At 38.2% G+C, this 23,511-nt stretch overlaps 1 protein-coding gene across 20 annotated transcripts in view; it reads left to right on the top strand.

Annotated features, from left to right (window-relative positions):
- Positions 1–23,511, top strand: part of FARS2 (phenylalanyl-tRNA synthetase 2, mitochondrial) — a 249,018-nt gene that overhangs the window by 64,192 nt on the left and 161,315 nt on the right. For all 20 annotated transcript variants that reach the window (XR_010829431.1, XR_010829432.1, XM_066992476.1 and 17 more), the window contains 2 exons: positions 7,236–7,395; positions 14,036–14,167. Coding sequence is in view for 18 of the 20 variants with exons in the window: in XM_066992476.1 (XP_066848577.1) it covers positions 7,236–7,395; positions 14,036–14,167 (292 nt within the window). In the remaining 2 variants the exon portion in view is untranslated. The remainder of the gene's footprint in view (positions 1–7,235; positions 7,396–14,035; positions 14,168–23,511) is intronic.

The following is a 23,511-nucleotide window of genomic DNA, read 5'->3' as shown; positions in this document are numbered from 1 at the left end:
AACCTAGGTGATTCTGTGAATTTGCCATCTCACCTCAGTTTGGGAGTGGAAAAAAAAAATCAGTCCTGCTGAAATTTTAGGTAGGATAAGGAAGATGTAGAAGTGTCTTACCTTTACAAATACAAATTCTGTAGTCAAGGCTAGGTGAAAACTTTTGTCCTTTCAAACCCTTGCTATAATTTTTCATACTATCAAAGTTAAAATTCTAGAATTAAGAGCTGGAAAAACAAATAATAGGTGGAAGTTTTGGAATTCCAGTGTTTTCCTCTGTGATCTCCGTGTGAACTAATAGCTTCTTTGGCTGTACAGTTTTCATGATGGTTGTTTGACTGTTTTTTTAAGACAGAAGTAACATATGATTGGAAGATGAGCAGGTAGATGACGCTTTTTGCAGCTTTGCATTATTTCAAATATTAGAGAAATTCCTATTTTCCAAATAAACTCATTGCTAAAAGTAGAAATTATTAAGACCGATTTTTTCCATAAACTTTTTAAAAATGTCCTCTGACTGCTATTAAAGAACATCTCAAAATTTATTAATTTTTTTTCAGTATATTTAAAAATATTTTCCATAATTATTACTTGAATGTTAGGAGCTAGGATCTAATAGAAATAGTTAAAACTGGTGCAAAATTTAGCTTCCCAAATCAGCTTCAAAATTCTGGTTGTAAAATAAACTGTTCTCTTTAAAGATTACATCCAAAGGGTATTTCTTTTGTATTCTCTTCCTGCAGCATGCCGACATGCCTTTTATCCTTTTGAAGGACACACACATTTTCCTCTTTCTATGGTATATGGCTTTTTTCTTTTTTCTTCCTTTTTTTTTTTAAAAAAAAAAAAACTTTGGATTTGCAACATCAATACTGTTGTAGTCAGATTTGAATTAGCAAACTTTCCTGGACAGACTAGAAATGAAATTACTTCTGTGCTATGCAGTAGTCTTTGGTGCAGTCCTTATCACAGTTTGTAGAAAGGAAAAAAAATCTCAAACTAAATTACACTTCATGCCTGTTGGCCACCAGAGGGAGCCAATATAAACCCAATGGCAATCGCAAAACATTTTTCAATTGTGAACAAATATTGTTTACACATTGGAAGGAGACTTCATAAAGTATTTTATAGTCTGTATTGAATTATACATAAATTTTAAGGGGAACAGATGTGAAAACATAAGAATTTCTCCTCTAATTTAGTAACCTCATTCCAATGGAGCCCAATATCAGATTGTTCAGATAGGGAAATGGTATTCTCATCAGTCTTGTTTGTGCTAACATCTGAAAACTATAAATAGACTGGGAAGAAGAAGTAGACCTACATATTTATTTTTCATTGAAATGTTTTTGGACGAAATGCCAACTTTTTTGCTGCAATGGAAAAAAAATGTAAATCTTCTGCTTAAGAAGCAAGGGCACCCCATGCATTACTTCTAATTTTTGCAGTTCTGTATCATTGCAAAAAAACCACAAATGTTCCTGTAATGTGACTTTGTATCATGGTATAAATTTAGATGTTTCTCTTTTTCGTATAATTTTTTCTTCTCTCCTAGTCTTTTTGTACTTGTGTACCTCAGCCATGTTCTTCATGTCCTGAAAAAAATGTTCTTTTTGACTTTTTTTTTTTTTTTTTTTTTGCTTTGGGGTAGGTGTCAACACCTGAGTGACTGACCTCTTTATTTCCTCTATTATTTATTTATTTACTTTAATCAATGCATACCATGCTAGGTTTTCATTGGCATGACTGACATGACAGTGTCATTAAATTTGACTTCTCCAGAGTCCTGTATGTTACTGCACCTTTGGACGGTGTGCTTCTGTTCTGATGTTTTATCAAATGAAAGCTCCTTTTCTTCTGTCATTCTGTTCTCCTGATGTGCAAAGGAATTCAAATAAATATATTGTGTTCCAGGGATCAGCCCATTATACGAAGTGATTTGGAGCATTTACAGTCCATGCAAGAATGTTTGTGTGGAAACTATTTTGTTCCTCCACGTAAATGAGGGTCATAGCGACAGTGCTTAGCGTGGCACTGAGGAACGAGTAATTAAAAAAGACTTTAACTGGCCCAGGAAAGACATGGATGCACCCTGTACCCCTCTGCACCCTGTGGCAGGGAGAGGCTTTTCCAGGGGATGATACAAGGCCCAGCTGAAGTCAGTTGTGGACATCCCCCTTCCTGTCTATTTCTTCCGATCTGGGTGATGCTCCTCAGTGTCTGAGGAGTCAGTGACTGTTACCAGATGGCATGGATGCGGGTTGGTGTATCAGTCACTTTGATGGAGGGCATTTGTCTCCTGTTACGTGAATCAGAGGGAATTTGGCATTTGTGGCTGCTTCAGGATAACAGTATTAAAGTGGAGATCCATTCACCTCTTTTCTGTAGATGGTAATCATAGAAACAGATTTTACTTTAGCATGGGCATCTCCCAGCTGTTACCCTACAGGTTTCTGTGCTTGTGCCGTCTCTAGCACTGTATGCCAGTAGTTGCTGGGCACACGTCATAAACACATCCAGACATGGGCAGTTGTGCAAGCTGCATGCATTGGTTTATGGAGCTGGGGGTCTCACCAACGTGTGTCACATCAAGCTTCAGGTGCTGCCACTGCCTCCAGGATGGTGTTTGAGATTTATGGTGAGCCCTGCGTTACTCCCAAGGAGCCTGAGAGATGATCCTCCTCCTCAGGACATGGAGGGGCAGGGGCATCTGATCTAAATCCTCCATGTTAGTTAAAAATAGAGCAGCGTTACTTTGCTGGAATACTGTGATGTGAATTTATTCCTGAAGCTGAAATTTGGCTGAGTGGCATGGATAAAGGGCCTGGCTGGAACTGGCTTTACTCTTGCAGATGTCTTTACAAGTTGTGAACAGTATTTTCCATGTATCATACAGTATTTTCCATGTTGTAGTCTATAAATTGTTCCATAATAAGTAGAGCTTCAGATTACAAGAATCCAGATTATATTCTTCGTTATTTTACTTGAAAATCTTATGGCAGATGGCATCAGAACTTCTGTGAGATGTTCACAGTGGTCTATGGCCTAGAAAGTTTGGAAGCCACTACTGTATCTTTTATTACAAAAAAATAAATTATATAGAGTATTTCATACTTGGACTTTGTTTCTCATCCAGCTAAAAAAATATTGCAGTGTGCTTCAGAATAAATAATTCAATGCACTTTTAAAATTCTGCAGGAATGGCTACAAGTGTGTTTAGGAAGCCTATGATACTTAAAAATAGAGGAATTCTGATTCCCACAGGAACAGAAATATGAATCCTATTATATATATGTCTCATTGTAACTGATATCTGTAGAGCAGCATTGCTTTTTCTTTGTTGTTCTAAAATATCAGTATGGTTTTCTATTAAACGCAGCAATGATTTGTTTTTTTCAGAAACACTTTTATTAGGTTAAAAATCAAAACAAGCAGAAAAAGCCTTTCTTCACTGTAATTGGAGGACTGAAAACTGAAGAATCCAGAAATTAAGGTGACTGCTCTGCAGGCTTGTTGCTTGAAGTAATCTTCACCATTTTGTAACAAAACGAATGCTTATTGGTATGTAGTAAAAAGCATCCTGTTGTGCAGCCATGGCCTGTATATCTTTTTGGCACATGAAACTGCCTGGACTGAGGTGCAGACTTACAAGTTTCATCATCTTGGAGGCTGATTGGGGCTGGCATTAAGTTTTCTTTTTGATGAGACGTCTTCAAATGGCATCATCTTTATCATTCCTAATCCATCGGTTGAGTGTTACAGCACATTAAAGATGTAGTGGAAGTGTTTTGCTCTTTGTAAGTGAATTTAGAGTGCAGCTGTTTGTTTATTTATAGAGATGCTCACTGGGGCAGTGAGTCAAAATGTATTAGATGTGGCAAGGACGAGTGCTGCCACATGCAGACCCCCTCGTGTAGAGTGGATCTTCAGTGCTGCTTTGTTTGTGAGGGTAAGGACATGAGCATTACGTATTCATTATCTTAATAATTGTGTATGCATGACTGACAGGCATAATACATGACAACATTGTGGAAAAACAGGATATAGTACAGACCTTCCTGATCAGAAACCTAATATAAGTGCCAGTCTCCTGTGAAGAGAAACTTAATCTTGCCCTCAACACTAAATGTACGGAGAATGAAGCGGTGTGAGATTTAAAGTCTGTCAAGTGATTGAAGAAATGCTGGGGTCTCTGTTGAAACCACGTGTGTGACTTCTGTCCTGCATGCCATGCTGAGAAATACAAGAAAGTGCTTTTAAAGGAGCATAGCTCCATTTTTCTTTGTCCAATTAGAAACTAGTATTTTCTGGGCACTACATGTTACCAAATTTGACTTTATTCTTAGTGTGAGCTGTCCTGATGTGAGGACAGAGTGAAGTTCATGCCAGATGGCAAGGTCACTTCAATTCCTTTCTGCCTTCTTTGTAATGCAGTATCATTCAGATACACTGATAAATTGCGGGTAACTATTAAATATTTTTTGACTTCTGCATGATGACACAATACTCATTTTTTGGAGTGCACTTACTTAAAGAACTTCTTGTCCCTACAGTAGATAGAAGCATAGGTACTTACCATATGGTTACATGAAATTTCTCTTCTGTTAGTAATAATAATCAATCATGTCAAATACCATAAAATACTTCATTTTTTCTTAGTCTGCACCAAAGGAATAAATGTACATGAAATTGTAACATCTTCGATATGCCAGTGTTTTTTTTTTTCAAGATTTAGATATTTTTTTCTATTTGTTCATGTATATGCTGGTGAAGAACTGACATCAAAAAGGAGAGATGGTTGATGATTCTTTATTTTATTTAAATTTTGACATCCCTGGCTTTTATGTATGCAGAAATGAAGTAGTGTTTCTAATCCAAGACATGTACTCAGCACAGTTTGGTGATCAATATAGTGAAACTGGTTTACCAATTTTAAATTTCTTATCTTGACGTAGCAATATTTGTGAATGGATAAAAGGGGAATAAATATTAATGCAACCAACAAGGCATCTGTTTTTCCTCAGTATTGCCCTGTCTGCAGTTGTGCTGGAATTGACAGGAGCTAACAGAGCATCTATGGACAATTCCGGAAGGAGTCGTAGTGCCTGACTGAAGGGAGCCATTTTGTTACTGTCACCTGTGTTTCAATAACTCCTCCAAGACCTGGCAGCCATCGATGCTGCTGCCAAAAGTGGCCCTGCCCTGACCCACGTGCCAGCACACGTCTCAATGCAGCCGAAATGCTGATAACCTTACATGATATGCTTACTTCTAATCCAGACCCATTTCCCAGCCCCGTTTCCTGAGCAACCACACGGACGCTCGGCCTGTGTGGGGTGCCTATGGATGGTCTGGCCAGACAAGCCACTGGCAAGGTTGGGGAGCTGCTGCATGACCCAACACATGTACTTAGCGGTCCTTACGTGCATTTTCTTGCCACATCTGATACAATCTACTGAAAAAAAAATTACTTTCTTGCTTAGAAAGTAATTGCAATATGAGCATTTCAGGAGTAATACAATGGTATGGAAAAGTGTGTCTATGTAATACCTGTTTTAATGTGTACATGTGGTGTGTTCTAGTCCAAGGAGGCAAAATCCATGTAGGCTGAGGGGTGTTTTTGTTTTACTGAGGATAGTCTCTTCAGGCAACAGAAAAAAAGAAAAAGCCAAAAGCTACCTGTAGTGGGCAGCTCAGAGCAGGAACCCAACTTGGCCACACCAAATGTCTGTGTGAGGGAGCCTGATTCTGTCCATTGCCTACCGGGGGAGCCTAAACTGAATCTGCTCCATACAGTTGGCTTTTGGGAAAACCTCCTGGCTTTCAAACCCTGGTGGTAGATGGTTAATGTGCCCTGCTGACAGTAAATTAGTTACTGGGTGGGTATCATCTGCTTCTTCCAGTCAGAGCAGAAGTAATGCCAGTGGTAAGAAGTGGTAGGGGTTAATCCTTCAGGTGAGCACCTGATTTAAAAGGTCTACCATTTATTAGTGTAATATCTAGTTTTGTCAAGCTGTGGCCTTTTGATTAGTAAGGATGTTTTTGTTAGACTGGTGAGTTATCATTTTAGTCAGTATTTCTCTTCTTGCTCTTATTTTGTATTTTTCTGCACTGCACTAAGGAGATTAACTTGAGAGGTCTATTCTCAATCTGCCAGCCAAGTCTCCTTCTGACTAGCAATACAAATATAAATGCTACTGATATGTTGTTTTCTTTTTAATTCCTTGTATCAATTTGGCTGCTAGTTTGCATGCTGTGTAAACTCAAACTCCTTCTGCATATCTTGTATGTGTGAAACATGCTACAAATTAGTCAATTAATTGTGGCCAGCATTTGTAGGCTACCAGAGGTTCATTTGAACTTTTTAAAAGCATTTCATGTACTGTAGAAGTCAAACTGCAACTGAAACATTTGTGCACATCTGTGGTTTGTTAAGGTTACACGCTGTTGATGGCATCTCTTGAATAAAAGCTAGCTACGCTGGGAGGCTTAATGTGCAGAAAATGTCAATGTGTACTTTTTTCCCCTCTATGTGTGATGGGTTGAATGTGCAAGGTGGAGGAAGAAGGAAGGGGTAGTAGGAAAGGGCACTAGAAACACTTTCACAATTTAGCTCCCCACACTCTGGAATTAACAGAGCTATGTGATTATAAAGATCTCCAACAAAAATCCTCTTTGCTGTCTAAAATGGTTTGTTTGTCTTCCTAAGACACAAAACCTCTAATGAGGTGACTTAGTGAGAGTGTTTTGTTGGTCTCTTTGAGAGGATTTAGAATCACCAGTACGTATCTGCCTGGGATTTCATGGACAGAAATGTATGGGAATGTACAGGAAATCAGAAGACTTCAACTTGCAGCAAATGTGGTGGAGAGCAGCCTCTGAATGAAGGGCAGCAAGTCTGGCACATCCTAAATAAATGAGATGCTTTCAAAATAACAATATCAGAAAAAAAGAGATCATTTTCCTTTATAAATAATATTGAAGAATATACTGTATTTATAAATTATTGTTGAAGATATAGTTCAGAAACGAAATCTTACATCATCACAAGAACAGAAATATTTAAGTGTCGTAGTGTATATTGAATAGAATTTGTATAAAATTGCAGCTTTTACCTTTTTTTTTTCATGGTGAATGCATAGCAGGTAAGATTCCCACTTAAATCAATAAAACTATTTTTTTTTTCCAATTAGAAAGCCATTGATGCAAAACACTACTTTTGTTTGTATGTGTTTTTGTTCTAGTTGTTCTCCAACATTAAAGATGTTGAAAGCTTCCAGTTGTTTGAGCAAGGTCATCGCACTGCTCACAAGCAAGAGTGTCACACCATGGAGGCTGTGAGGCTGGTGGAGTTCAATCTGAAGCAAGTGCTCACAAAGCTCATGACTCACATCTTTGGTGATGGTAGGTTCTTGCACCTTTTTTCCTGGCCTTCTGGTGGCTGTAGGCATCCATACTTTTGAGAGAGATTTTGCTGCATAACAAAAATGGGAGACTTAAGGAGGGGTGACGTTGACAGCTGGTATTCTGAAATAGTCGTATGTGTTTGTAATTTTGGGAGTCCTCATCCATATTCTTTATTTACATTTTTGTCTTAAGTTTTGTCTAAGAGTTCCATTCAAGTGTCTTTTAATTTTTGATTGGTCTTTCAGCTGTAGTCTGCATTTTATGTTTTTTTTTTTTTAATACTATTATATGTGCACTTTATAAAATTATCGAACACAGCCCAACACGCCACACGCTCGTCTCTTGATTTTCCTGAATACTGGTGTGCACAACACTGTGAGCCAAGTGTTGGTGAAGAGATTTTAGTTACGCCAGTGTGTCAAGGTAACATAGCAGGCATGAATACAGACACATGTCTGATCCAACTACAGGCTCTCATCTGCTAGCACGGAGATTGGCAGGTGGAGGTGTACATATATGCATGTGTTGCTTTGGTATATATGACCGCAGAGTGCCCTCACCTCTTCCCTCACATGAATAAATAAAACTTCGCAGCTGAGGGGAGACAGTGTTTGCTAAGTTTGCACCAAGATGAAAAATAATTGTTGTTTGGTACTTAGAGTGGACTGAGAAAGGGTAATGAATGTCTGTGTATAAGAGTGAAATATCTTCTCCTCAGAAATACCTGCTTTTGGTTTCAATAGCTGCTGAATTTATAAATGGCCTGAGTTAAAATTGCTGCCCTAATGCTATTTCCTGGCGAAGAGGCTGCTCTTCTGAACTGATTCATTTTTCTGTTGAGGAAATATTGGATAGCATTAGAATGCATGGAGAATGCTGGCTACTTTCAAAGCTCTTTTAAGATGCCCACTGAATTTAGAGCAGTAGTTCCAAGAGTGGATTGATGATGGTAACAAGTCCTGTCTATGACTCTTTGAATATTATTCTGATATTCTAAAGGAGAATTTACAGCAAGAGAAACTTTTAACAGCTTTTGTTTTATCCTGCCTGGACAGAAATTTTTTAGGTTCCCGAGCTCAGTTTTTCCTGTGGTTGTAGTTAACAGCATGTGTATTTGACTTAACAGCAGCCTTTTGAAACATATAAAATTAGGATCAAAGCGAGCAATTGGAAAAATGGTATTTTTAGATGAACCTCAGATGCTAAGGATGTTGTTGAAACAAGAAATTCTTAGGCATTATTAGTTATATTTGAAACTGTAGTGACATCCTTCTCTAGCTGTTGACAGATGCAGCACTTTAAGCTTTAGTATGTCGGCTATTACTACTTTTTCCAGAGCCCACATGATAGCTAGGAAGACATTAAAAAAATTATACAGACTGAAAGTAGATGCCTTCCTCTTACTGTAGGGATTTTCTATGTCTATATCCACAACATTTTTCCTGAAACACAAAGACAAGATATATAATGATTTAAATATGATTGTCTCTTTTTTTGCCCCACACCCACCCCCCTTGTAAATGTGATGCTATCTCTCCTTCATTTTCTTGATCTTGTAAGCTGTCAATAAAAACAGGGAAGTAATATTCAAAGAAGCAAACTTCATGCCAGGCACTAGACATACAAGATGAGTGCAATGCAAGTGACCTGAGGCACACATACTTAAATTTATATTTTGACACCTGTCGTCTTTAAATTTTTTTTCACTTTACTTTTAATTAATTTTGTGTCTCGTCTCTCTGATACATCCCATAAAGTCTCATTAATTTGTATGTGTCCAATTCGTATCATTGGTCCCTCACTCAGCCCTCCTCTGCTATTGGTGGTTTGCCATTTCTTTGTAGTAGCTTCTTGATGTAGAGGTTTGGGGGCTGACTTCACTTGTGAAGACCAAAGTAAAAAAGGCCCTGAGTATCTCAGCCTTTTCTTCTTGTACTTCTGCTCGTTATTGACTTACGTACAGAAGGTTCCTTGTTATTTGTGACATCCCAAACCAGTTTGAGCTCCAGCTGGGCTTTTGCCTTTCTAGCAGCATCTGTGCATGCCCAAGTAGTATTTGTTTGCATTTTCTGGGAGTCTGTCCCTTTTTCCATCTCTCATATGCTTTTTATTTGCATTTGGGCTCACTACATAGCTTACTGTTTAGCCAGGCTATTTTCATGTTTTGACAGCTTTTTTTTATTTTTAATTTTATTGTGCTACTCGTCCTCCTCATGCCCCTTGAGATCTTAAACTCTGCAATCTTACAAACACTGTAGTCAAGGGTGCTTTTGACAGTAATGTCTCTGACCAAGTCGTCTTTATTTATAAGGAGTAAGTCCAGGTTACTTGCCTGTTATTAAATAAATGTATTGTATTATCTTCCCCAGGTATACTGGTTTCCAAGGACTCATTTCCAAACCAATTCCCATTCTTCTTTTTGCTTACACTTTCAATCTTTATCCCCTTTTGATCTTTATCCCTTTTGAATTATTTTTAGTGTTTGCTGCAAATTCTAGTTGTCTTATAACAAACACACATAACTAGCGAGCCATTGCTCTCATTTTTTATCCCATTAGGGAAGTCCCTGTTTTTACAACAAATTTTTTCATAATGAGGGGTGTGAAAATCCCCATAAAATTTAAACAAACAAAAAAACCCTCCCAAATCTCTGTCTAGAAACGTACCAGCCTTTCTATTGCTACAGTTGTAGAAACAAGATTTTACCTGTTGGGATATACAGAAAGAGGAAGGCGTGGCCTTTAAAACATTGGACACATGTTCCTGTTAATGTATTGCTTGTTTGGGTCTTCAGGAAGCGCACACTCGTGTGTGAAGAGGCATGCACTGATTTGCTCTTCCACTGAGGAAACGCCAACGTGGAGTTGGAAAGGGCTCGCAAGTACTGCAGCCCACCAGCAGTCTCGGGTGCAAGCTGCTGTGCTTTGCATGTCTCCCGTGACAACACAAGTGTCTCACAGAGGGCAGTGGCTCACACCTGGCCAGGTGGAACACGCTACACCCAGGTGTATTTGGGGTGTTTCCAGGTGGTTGAAAAGTGCTTCTCAGACTTTCATCCCATTTCTTCTAAGACGACAGCCTTAATGAATGTAGCTCTTATCCTGCTGGGGGAACTACAGGAACTGAGCAGTGGGGATTTTGGAACGCAAAGAGATTTGTGGTGAGGGTCAGCTGCCTTGTCAAGTTAAGTTGCAAAGGCTTTTGAGCTCAAAGCTGATCATACAGATTTCTCATGTGTTGGTTGAAAGCCTGTCCCTAAATATATTCATTTTGTCTTGTAGTATTTTCATTAGATTCTCCTCAATATAGCTTTCTTTTTCTGGTTCACTATTGTCATATTTACCTAACAAATTTCTAGGAACCTGTAAGAGAAGGTAGGAAGATGAGTAATGCTGTATTTCAATTAACATTTCTGCTATTGTTAGTTGTCATCTAACAGCCACTGAATGTCATTTAAATCAAACACATTGCTCTCTTTCTTTTTAACCCTTGTACTCATATCTCTGTAGAGTGCATTGACGCTGATAATTTACATCGACAATTTTTATTAGCTGAATTAGAGGTGTGGGCTACTTAGCGGTTGACCTCTCTGGTGGCCACGACTCAATGCCTTCTGTTCTCCCTAGCCTCCCTCTTGCACACCTTTCCTCTCTCTCCCACAGACTCCTTCTCTAAATATAATCCTCACAGCAACAAAGAGAATTTCTGGTCAGCAAAGACCATCTGGGTCTCTGGGTTTGTTGCTTCTACACCATGGTGTAGCAATAGACTGCTTTGATGTATTGGTTGCTTTCTTTTCTTTTTTAGTGCCTTTGGTCAAGCCTTCTTCATCATGAGACTCAATTAGACTAGCACTGACAGATACTTGTTTAGTTTAATATCTGATAAGACCATTGCTTCTGAGTGCAAGTTAGGACCAATTTCCTACCTGGATTCACTACTTAGAAATAACAATAACTATTAAATCTTTCCTTCCTCATTGGAGATGCGATACTTAGGTTGCTAACATACATGTGCCCACTGGAAGGACTCCCATGGACATCGTGAGGCTGAGCTAATATAAATAATCCCTTGTAACTAGTGAAATTACTGATTTTGTATCCAGTGATCAGACACTGTTTAGATTCTGCATTGTGCTCTCTTAAGTGCACCCCTGGGTTTTAGGTCAGATACGCATCTCTTGGCCTCCTGAAATGTCTAGAAAAGATAATTTTTTGCCAGGACAGCCATAGGCTTTATGTGAAGAAATACATTAGGCCTAATCAAGTAAATTATCTAGTACTACAGAAAGCATGATCTTCAGAATCCTTTAAGTCTTTAGTGTTTTAATTTTCTGGGTGTGAGCAATGTCCTTTAATCCTTGGGAATATGCTGAGTACCAAGACAATGTTTTGTCTAAATAATAAACATAACCATTTATTCTGTGATTCTCTATGGAGAGGCTTGATCTTGCTGAAGGCTGAGTGCCCTCTGCTTTTTAGTAAAGTCTTCCAGAAGCAGAAGTCTTGAAGAAGACTTTGCAGAGGTGTTCCTGGGTGTCCTGGCTACTGGACAGATAAAATTACTGTGTCACATGGGGTTAACTTTTAATTTAGAGAGCAGAACGAAGGTGAGAGTTATTTCTTCCTTGTGAATTTGTTTTATTCTTTTTTGCATATTTACATTTAAAATGAGTGTCCCTTAAGAAAAGTACTTAGAAGTCTTAAAACTCAAAAAAACCCACCAAAAGACAAACAACCCACTTTAAATTTTAAAAGATGAAAAAAATAATTAAGAATGAAAAGCAGATAGTTTCTTTTTTTCCTGAGCTTCGTTTTAAAGTAATTAGATGATTAAAAAGAAACCACAGTTTCTGAACATCAAACTACTTGAAATTCCATGACATTCTTGCTGCAGTTGCAAATTTTGCAATCTAAATGAAAATATTTTGTGTGTTTTTGCTCCACAGTGAATGCAGAATTGTACAGCCCTAGGATTAAAAATGCATTTGTACAAAGATTGGGAAATTGGAAACTGTTTTCCGCATATCATACTGTTGTATACACATGACTTTTTTCCACCTATGTAATTTTTTTTATCATTATGTACACAAAAACACTGTACGGTGATTGCTGTATAGGTCATAGTATAGTTGTAAGTGGTATAATTGCTAATACTTCCAATTTTTTGAATTCTGGGTGTAAAATTATCAAAGCACTTCTTTATAACATATAAACTTACTGAGGTTGAATTTTAAGAGAGAGAAGAAAATTTAGAAGTACCAATGTGTTTGTTTTGAAATCTACCACTCCATTTGAAAGTTCTTTTTTGGATGTAATGTACCTTGTAACTGTCAGGTCTTTTAGGTTTGGCTGTACATACATACTTTTGTTGTAACTTACTGTTTCTATAGCCACATCTAATGTTTCAGAAATGATCAAAGAAAATCTAATTCTCGAGGCTACAGCAAATGTTTTGATTTGAAGAACTCTCAATATAAATTATGGGTTTTCACATTAAGTTCCTTTTATGAAACAAAGCCCCCAAACCAAACCAGGGGTGTTAACAGTTGCCATCACCCAAACAACCTTTGCTCTGCCCTTTGTTTTCAGAATTGGGCCTCTCTGATTGTTAATGAGCCTACTGCTGGTTAGAATTTGGCTTAGCTGAAGGGAAGGATGGTCTTGGGGTTAAGGCATTGTGCAGAGGATTAGCAGTTCAATTCTCTTCTGAATTTTTATGGTTCATGTTTTCGAAACCTTTTTTTTCCTGGCACCTAATGGCTAGAGAAAAATCTTTAGCAACAGATTGCTTGTATAAATGATTACAGGAACTAAAACCCGTCAAATATAATGAAGGCCTTGACTACAGCCCTGCATTTGGCAGTGCTGTAGACCTTGCCCTCTTCTGGCTCTGCTGCTCTGCAATGTCAGGTGGTTCCCATCTCTCCTCAGTGGGACTTGAGATGTGGGGAGGAGAGAGAATTAGCAAGTGTCGCTGCACTCTTGCACTTCACATCCACACAAAGTTTAAAGCTGGTCTCTTGGGAGCTCCACAGGTCCAGAGTTCTCTGTGTGTGTTTGCATGTGGCATACCTAAATAATGCTGTACATCTCTCTCTGCCTGTGTATATATTCATATAATTTTGTGTATAGACATATATTTTTAACATCTATATTTAAACATACACAGAAAGAATATCTCTATATTTTAAATAGGTTCTGATGAAAAAAAATTGCTTGCCTAGCTGATAAGCAAAATGCAATGGAAAATTTAAGACTTAGTTTTTTCTGTGAGGAGCAGTTAGTCATTTCCTGGTGCAGAGAATAACAAAATTACTGACTTTCCAATGATCTTGGCTCATTTTCATTCTATGCCAGGTGGCTGCTAGAGTTTGACAAATGATAGATTTGGTTTCAAAGGGTGCTTGAATTGCACAAAGTGTTTTTCATATTAGGGAAGACATGGTCATTTTTTTCCACAAGTTTTAAGATTTATTGCCTTGCACAAGTGTTGTAAATTAGTTTGTTTGCTATTTATTTTCTCTGGATTGCTGTAATTGGTGTCATTAGTTGAAGGGCAAGTTTTACAGATGGTTGGAGGGATGGCCTTTTATGCATACACCCTTTATATTTATTTATTTTTTACACTACTACAGGACTGCAAGTCAGATGGGTAGACTGTTCCTTCCCGTTTACTCACCCTTCCTTTGAGATGGAGATCAACTTCCAAGGAGAATGGCTGGAGGTCCTGGGCTGTGGGGTCATGGAGCAGCAGCTAGTTAACTCAGGTACTGAAACTCCTTTACTTCATTGACATCTCTATTAGCAAACACTTCCAGTGCAATCAGTTTCACAGCCTGAAATGCCCCCCTTTCTCCTGGTGAGTGCAGGCATCTCTGTTAGCAGCAGCTGCCACAGATAGTCCTCAGGTGGAAGGCAGACCTTCCATGCTGTGATTTGAGTGTAACAACTGAGTGAGCTGGAGCCTGCAAACAGAAAGTTTGTCTTTCATTTTCTGCGATAAGGAGACAGACGGATCTCAGCTTTAAAAGAGAAACTGATGAATTAGGTTGTGCATTTTTCTGACTTCCAAGAGAAGTCAAGTGCACGCACAGTTATGATTTTAAGGTATCGTGAGCAAACACCATCCCGTAGTATTTGAAATATGAGAGTGTTCCTGTATCTCTAAAGTGTAGAAAAAGGAAAGTGACTTCAATCATCATATTGCTAGTTAGTTGCTGGGTAAATGGTAGGTTGCTTTTTGGTTCTGATTTTTTTCTTTTACCCTCAGCTTTGTTAGTATGAGGTTGTAAATTTCGTTAAGATCCACATGATTTAAATTGGAATTATTACAGTAAAATGTCACATGACGATTTGCTTTCTAAAATTTATATATGAGTACAAGGAAGGAGAGGAGATTTTTTTTTTCTGATTATTTTCACAGTGAGAATTTAACATGCTTGTCTTTTTAGTGGCAATAGGCAATTCTGCTTAAGCACAGGGCAGTGCTCAGACCTCCATCATTCAGTGTCTTTCAGTACTAGTTATTAGGTGTGGGAGCCTTTTGGAATATGATCCATTTAATTCTCACAGGCACGCTTTCATATAGCTATAGAACACTCAGTTGATTTCATTGTAGTTGGTTTGCAAAGCTATTGTGTTTTAATGTGCTCTAAATACTTTCTTTTGAAGTCTAAGTATGATACCTATAAATGGCCCCAGTTATTTGGCATTGCTTTATTTTCTTCAAAGCTTGCATATATCTTAATGCGATCATTTTACTTTAATAGAGATGAATCCTTTTCCAGAGTTTCTCACCAATGGGTTAATGCTTTATGCTAATGTACTTTATCAGGCTATTGTGTTCACTGTGTGGTAAATATAACACAGGTTCTGATCAGCCTCAGAAGTGAAAGACTGCTGTGTAATATTATTTTGATCAGATGTAATATGCTAATGGCCAGACTTTCTTCTTGAAAAGCTTTTATGCTGCTCAGTTCTTATGTTTAGGTTCTTTTAATGTGTGTGAGGAGAGCTAAACTATGGCCCCAAAACAATTACTGAATGTGTGTGTGTGTGTGTGTATGAATGAATGTACATGAAATGCCAACAGGCAGGTTTCTACAGCAGTCAAAATTTTCAATTTAATCTGTCTCAGCTCTTTCTCAGCTCTCTGAATTACTGTCTTCAACATTATATCCCTTCTGCACCAAAACTCTCCTATTTATTGTAATTCTAATCTTCCAAGAAAACAAGAATTTATTAATTCAAGTCTAGCTTTTGAACACTTTGTGAATTTGTATTATTAATTGGAAACAAAAACAAACAAAAAAAAAACAAAAGGAGAGGTTCTTTTCCTTTATTAGCAAGATATTTTTAGAGGGTTGAAACTGTTGAAGAAGTGCCAATCATTTTTCACTTCATTTAGGAGTTTCACTTTATGCAGCCATGCTTTTGTTTTTCAGCTCCCTCTGGTAATTGCAAAAATACCTGCTTACAGAATCTGAATCTAATGTATTTTTTGAAGCATTGGGATCTGTTTACTTGTAGTGAGGAAGAAGTGTGGTCATAATTTGTGTTAGCTAACAATTAGCTTATTTGATTTAAAGTAGCACTGCAGACAAGGTAGTTCACATTTTCAGACAAGTAAGGAGTCAAACACAAGCCCTCCCTGCCTACTACTGCTCAGAGCATTCTTTTCTTTAATCCTCTTTCACAACAATTTAAAACCCCAGTAGGTTCCTGGCATGCCAAACTGCATCTTTTTATGGTGAAGCCAGGTTTGCACTAACCCATAGTTGCTTTTTTGTGCATGTTTGTTTGTGTGGTGTGGCAGCAATCTGCCTTTGCCCAAAACTGAAAATGCAGAAGTCCAGAAAGAAGATTTTCTTTTCCACAGAATGAAGGTGAACATTTTTTTTCCTATCTCCTTCATCTTTTTTTTTCCCCTCACTATTAGGACTTGAGTATCCTCTAAAACTATCTTGAACAGAAGTGTTTTCTTAATACATATCTGCTACCTTTAGAATGTCTCTAATGCTTCTAGTATCCGCAATCAATAGGTATTAACTATTACTCTGGTCCCATCTTTGAAACACCAAAGATTTGGTTTTAAAGCCTTCAGTTTTAAACCAGTTCAGATCAGCAAGGAATAAGATCTTTATCAAACTAGGGAAGGAGGCCTGGCACTTCCAAAGAGCTCCGTCCTTTCACTTTTTCTTCCAGGTACTGTCTGTTCACCTTTATAGGAGGCAGCGCTATTTTCAGTCAATAGAGATTTCCAAACAAAAAACTCTAAGGTGGACTACTTGGAAGGAATACAGTAATATAGGTCTGTAATATATTTATAGAAAAACACTAGCTTCCCCCCAACACACACACCCTATTTGCTCACTGATAACAGAATTCCTTAACTACAGATGCATATCACATTGCCTAACATGAAGTATCTATCTTCAGTGCTCTGACTCACCCTACAGGTATATTTCCCTTGACCAGGGAGTAAATGCTGGTGCCTACACCTCCCTGCTCTGTATCTTTCCATTGTCAGGTGTCTAGAATAGGCACTGCAAATTGCCTCTTCCCATCTCAATCTCTTCATGGGCTCTACGAGAAAACACCTCAGTAGGACTGAATGAAAGAGAAGCATTACTCATTTTTGGCTGGATAAATTTGTGCTGAAAGAGTATTTCACTCTTGGTGTGCCAGTTTACCAGGTAAATGCAGAAAGATCTTTTTATGGCGTGCTGCAAAGCTTGGTGATAAAAAAAAAAACTGGAGAATAAACTGATGAATTTGCAGAAATTTTATTTTTTTTGTGATCTGTATCATTTCTAGTATCTTGCAGGTTTGGATTTTTGTTTTATGATTTTTTGGGGTTTTTGCTTGATATTGACTATTACAGTGCACGCTTCTGAGATCTGATGTTTGTTGGCAAGCATTGTTTTTCCTTCCATAAGAAAATATTTTCCTAAGGGAAGGGAAGATAGCTTTTTGCCTTCAAAATCCTCAAATCCTTTTTTTGTATGTGTTACTGCCCGTTGATGTAAGACTGGTTTGTAAGGCAATCAGAAGCAATCACTCAAAGCAGAAGCTGCATGTGTCTGGTGACTGATGGTGGCTGTAACTTAAACAGCCAGCATAGATGATTTATGTATTTATTTTTCAGTTTTGTTTTGTTTCTTAGCTATCTATGATAGCAGAAGAACTGATTATGCCTTATGGATGGATTAAAAGACAAGGACCCTGCCACAGCAGGGCCAAGATATTCGGCCTTGAATAGCTGTGTCTTTATGCTGGCTGAAGGTGATATCACAGTGGCAGATCCTTCAGTGACATCTTCCTTCGTGAAATTACTTCTCTGTAGTTCCTTAGCAATCACCCTCCTCGTGCAACAAATCTTGATGGTATTGACAGATCCTATTAAGATTTTTAGTCTAGACTGAAGAATGCCATTGTTGCTTTAATGCCCCGTGGAATTGAGATTGGCATTACATTTGTTAGATTGCTGCTTTCTAAAAGAGATTATTTTGTTGAAGTTTCTGATGCCTTCATATGTTTGGGAAGGAACCCTTCTTTGATTTCACTTTAAAATTGAATGTGATTCAGACATTTAGTATGTGTAAATAGAAACGTATTTGTTATAGGGAAAAACTGGTCAATCAGTTCAAATGTATTGATAGTACTCTGCTGCATCACCTGTCTTTCTGCTATGCTCTTTTTTCCTTCTGAGGTCTGCAAAGAGACTCTGTAGGCTTCTCCTTCTCCCCTGCTCCCTCCGCATGCTTCTTAATAAGCTAGATTTCCAGTTTCTGACGTAGATCTCCACAGCGTAGATGTAGTAAAGAACCCAAATATGGCAGGCAGCAAACCAGCACTTTTTTTTTTTGTGGCAACTTGTTGCTTTATATTTTGTGGGTTTCCACAGTGCTTTATCTCACCTTTAAGTTTGTATGTTAAACCAGTTTAGGATTTGCCCAGGAGGGTTAGCCAGCCTCATTCTTAGTCATTCACTAGGCAGTGGGGATGATCCACTCTTCTGAACCATTCAGATTTTATGTGTTAACAGTGAGTAAGGTTTCTGTTGTCTTGGTGTGTGGATGAGCAAATAAAAGCTGGTAGGCAGTGTAAATACCATTTGCATTAAAGCCAGTCCAGCTACTGAGTATTTTTAATACGAGTTGTTTGTATTTGGGTATGTCTTTTCTGACCAAATGGAGAATATGGTGATATTTACTATTTCTAACAGTGATATTTGCTATTTTTAAAAGAAAAGTAAAACATTCACCCTATGACTGTTTTATATAATTGTGGAAAAAATATGCACTTACTGCAAAGATGCACAGGATTGTAACAAATGATGTTACATGTTCCCCTAAGGCTGACAGCGCTAAACTAGAGCAGCTATTTACTGTAATGTGAACATAGGAGATCTCTATTATAATCTAATATTCAATAAGTATAAAATCTAACTTATTGTACTGTTTAATTTTTCATTTTTATGTGCACTTTTTTCATCTTAAACTGCACCTGACTACGTAACTTTAATAGGAATGTTTTATATGCATTTTAATGTAAAGAAAAATAGTTTTTAGTCTGGATAACACTGGAAAAATACAGAAACTTTACAGTATAGTAGCAAGTATTCTCAGTTTTAGGTCCACGAAGAGATGAAGAAATTCTATGGTACAGTAGAACTGACGTCAGTTAACATCACGTAAGGTATTTATTTCTGTGCTTCAGGAATTTGTTACCCAAGATTCACAAAGATTGTGTTCATTGGTGGGTGCTGAAGTTCCCAGGTCTGTATGGAGTTATATGATTAAAACCTTTGAATATAGGATGCTGCTTACTCAGAGGCGGTGATCATAGTGTTGCTTAGTACCTGTGAAATTGGAAGCAGTTAGGGTGTGATCCTTTGCTGATTGAAATCAATGGCAATGTTCTCCGTGCTCACTGTTGCAGAATACGTTAGCTTGGGACAGAAGCATGAAAATTGGACTACTGAAGTTTACCCTCAAACGAAGAAACAAAAAATCTCCCATTCATTTAAAAAAAAGGGAGGGGGGAGACGGACACAATAGACAATTCCATATTTTTTTTTGTAAGACTCTTCTTGATGTATTTGAGTTTCTGATGTACTGCAGGAAAATAACCTAAGGATGGCACATCAGACCTAAGGTGGGTACATGACTGTATCCTGACTCTTACAGTAGCACAGACAGGTGCCTCAAGAGCGGAACATGACGTAGATATGCTGATTCACACTTGCAGCTCTCGGTTTCCTGAGCTGAAAACAGGACCTTTGTTTTTAGCTGTCATTGTGGAATTTTCTGTCATTTGATTTTGAAGTGCTGGGTGGTCTGAAGCACTCTGTAAAGCAGTTGCTCACCTCTGGGTGGGTGTTCAGGTTGTTTTTTCGTTTCCCAAGATGATAAATCATGAGGGCAGCTGTATTTAGGCTACCTGCAGGAAGAGTTGGTGAGACTTTCTTGCTGTGTATAGGCTTTTTCTTCCTTACCCATCAGAAAATAACACTGATACACACTTAAGAAACTCCCCCCTCCCTTTTTCTTTCTTTTCCTTTTTTAAATTGTCAGCTTGAAGTTGAATGTAATAGGCAATGGTGTAGAGGTTCGGCAGTGTATTTCAGTTTTCCAGCATGACTAGCAGGAGATCATCATGGCTTTAGCGAGGAACTGAGCAGGCACTGGGCCTTCGGAAAGACTCTGAAGGAAACTTTAACAGTTTGCATACAGTTACAGCTTTAAAAGTTTCTGGCTACTCTTGGTCTTGAAACTGAGCATCATATCCTGAATTTATAACAAAGGTGTTTTTTTTCTGATATTTCTCGTTAATTTTGTATGCACTTTTCATGAAGAAGAAATTGTCAACCTTGTCAAAACATCTTCATGAATACTGTTGAACACAAAGAAGGGAGTTTGTTGTGATTTCTGCAAATCCTTGCTTTTGTTTTAAAAGGTGGAAGTTTATTTTTCATGAGTGTACTCTTTGGTGAAGCCCGATTCTCGAAGTGTAATTTTTTTTGCCATTTAGAAGCCTTTTTACAGATCAGTGGCAAGACTTATTTCCAAAATTTAAATAGCACTTGGCCCAGGGCTGCCACCTTCACCCAAATACAAGACTTGACAAGGAGAACTTCCCTGGCTGCAATGCTGCAGTAAAAAAAAATCTTTAATCGTTTATTGAAGATCCTCAAAATTGCTGCCTGAAGCAAAACAACAATTTTAAGTTTTTAACCTGTCCACTCATTTTTGCCGTTTTGTTTTGTTTTGTTTTCCAAAAGGATTATCAGATTTGGACAATTCTTTGTGGGCCGTAAATTAGTAGTTAACAAAAAAAATTATGTTCATATTACCTTGCAGACATAGGGGGGAGTTTGTTTTTAAATTTATGAATATATTCTTAAATCAAATTTTAGTTATGGGTGAGTTAGGTTCATGTATCAATCAGCAGGGGGTGTTTTGAGGACGGGGAAATTTAATATCTTTCATCTAGCAATTTTTTCCTGTTCAGCTCTTGCCTGGTAAATTACATTAAAATGTTGGAGCAGATGGTGCATGTGGCTTAAATAGTATGCAGACCCATGTTCTATCTATGCTAACAGCTCTCTGTGGGGACCTTGAAATAGTTAAAGCTGCATGTGTGTATATGGGTATAGTGTATAAGGGTAAATATAATGCATTTAAAATACGTTCCTGCAATGCTTCAAGGTGAAATTAAAGTTATAGAGGTTTATTGGTGTCTTGAGCAGCTGGGGCCTACCCAGAACACAGGATAAAAGCAAGGATAGGGTCTGATGGGTGGGCTAGTCCTTCCCACACAGTACATCCAAAGCAAACCCTGCACAGCAGACTTAAATCACAGTTCTCCATTGCAAACCTTTCAGTGTTTGAAATCTGTTCTTTTTAGGTCACTGCCTGTCTCCTATGCAACCACATCACTGCAGCAGCACCCTGACGTCTCCCAGTCTTTCCTGTACTTATTCTCCCAAGACCATTATGAGACAGGGAAGTTTCGTCATCCCTGTTTTATGGACTAGAACTGAAGTACACGGGAGGCTGACACACACCCAGGCATGCTGCAGGCACAGGTGTTAGCAGCCTCTGCGAGAGAGTTAGCTTTCCTACACTCTGCTCATACACTCTGTAGAGAAAGGAGGTCTTCCACTGTGCTTTGAAGGCATGACTCAGCCTTCTTTTCTGGATCATTCTGCCGAGCAGCCTCTTTCTGGGACTGGCTGCAGGGGGAGCCTCCTCTCCTAATTTAGGCAGGTACCTGAAGGTAACGTGAATACCCCACAAAGAGGCAGTGTTTCAGATTAAATGAAATTAATGGGAAATTAGGAAGCATCTGTGTTTGGGTGACTTCCCAAGGGTCTCAGAAGTTGTCTGTTGCAGAAAGAGGAGTTGAATCCAAGCTGTAGGTTTATATCTCAACTTCTGAGTCACCTTTGTCTCAGCTTATCCTAGTGATTACATCTGCACATACATAAATACAGGTAAACGTGTGTGTATGTATGCACACAAATAGAGACAAAAGACAAGTGACCAAATAAATACAAAATGAGACAAATTTGGCCTATTACAATTTTTTTTGTGGTCCCCTCTACCCCCCCAGGTGTAAACAGGAAAACAGATTGTCACAGCTGGCTAATTCCAGAGATGCTCCACTGAGCTGGCAGCCCCTGAGACCTTGCTTTAGCCAGTCAGATATGGAGCTGGTGTGGAATTGTGGGTTTTTAGAGAAAGACGTGATTGAATTTTTGTCTGTATTCTGCAGTATTTCATGCAGATACCCAGAAATGTATGTGCATGGCACATCTCAAGAAATGTGTGCCTAAGACAGTGCTGACCAGTTTTGAAGGGAACAAGTAATAGTGCAGAGGACCTGATTTTCCCTCCAAAATGTATGGTGATCCAGCCTTTATGTGTACAAGGAGAGGAGCTCAGACTATAGTCACCTGGGTGGCTTTTAGGAATCCCTTTTGTGGTAAAAGCAGGGCCTAGACAAGATTGTCTAACACCTTGTCTAGCAGAACCTTAAAAATCTTAAGTGTTGGAGAATCCACCACAACCTTGGAGAGATTATTCCAATGATTGATTGTTCTCACAGTGAAAAATTTTCCTCTTAAGTGCAATCGCTATATCGCTGGTGCAGCTTGTACCCACTGCCCCTTATTTCTTCCATGTGATCCAGACTCTCAGGACTTTGCAGGTTCTAAGGAGTTTGCATTTTTGGATTGGGATCATTTTTGTACAGAAAATCTTTCTTCTCTCTTCTTTCTACTAGAAGAAGAAATCAAGGAGACTTTATTTCCCGCTTTGGTTAAGATTGCCTTTTGGATTTGATGTTGTTTTGGTTTCTTTTGAGATGCCTGGAAGGGAAGACTTGGTCTTGCCTCGATAAGTAAACTGAAACAGAAAAGAGTTGCACAGAGGTGGTGCTGCAGTTAACCAAAGTATATATTATTATTATTTTTATTTATTTCTCTTGTTCTGCTACCCAGGGCTACACCACCAGGTCTGATGTGTGTGCTGTATTATGAAGTTATACCTTGCTTCCACCTTCCCCTTTTTCTTGTAAAGATAACTTGCCTGTTGTCTCCTCCTTAATTTACAGCTCTATTTTTAAAGCTGTTTTTTCATCTAGTTTTTCATACAGAAGGAACCCATAAAATTTTTTGAAATGTTGCTTTCTCTGATTTTATTACCTTTGACAGACTCATTATGTATGTTAGAATTGGTGTTCTTCAAAAAGAATTAATATAAGCTTACTCCCAATCTGTATGTGTTTGTGTAGAATGAACAAATATAGTATTCCATTTTATGACAATTCTATTACACCTATTTCTGAGGTGTGTGTTATTTATTTACAGGGGTATTTTGTGGGGAAGCAAGTAGAGGATTGGATTTTGAAGTAAGTAGTTATTATGGAAGTTGGATGGCCATTTGAGTTTGTGGCTCCATATGATTTTGCCAGTTGAGTGTTAGAGTACTGCTGTCAATGGATTTAGAGGATAATTTCCCTTTCATGGTGCAAGACCACACTTTTAGTTGGAATTTATGTTTCTTATCTTCACAATTTGGAAAACTACTTTGTCTTCATGCTT

Source organism: Anser cygnoides, chromosome 2 (assembly GCF_040182565.1).
Source record: "Anser cygnoides isolate HZ-2024a breed goose chromosome 2, Taihu_goose_T2T_genome, whole genome shotgun sequence".
In the NCBI taxonomy this organism is placed as follows: domain Eukaryota; kingdom Metazoa; phylum Chordata; class Aves; order Anseriformes; family Anatidae; genus Anser; species Anser cygnoides.
Note: the sequence above shows the minus strand (reverse complement) of the source record. Positions and strands in the feature narration are given on the sequence as shown.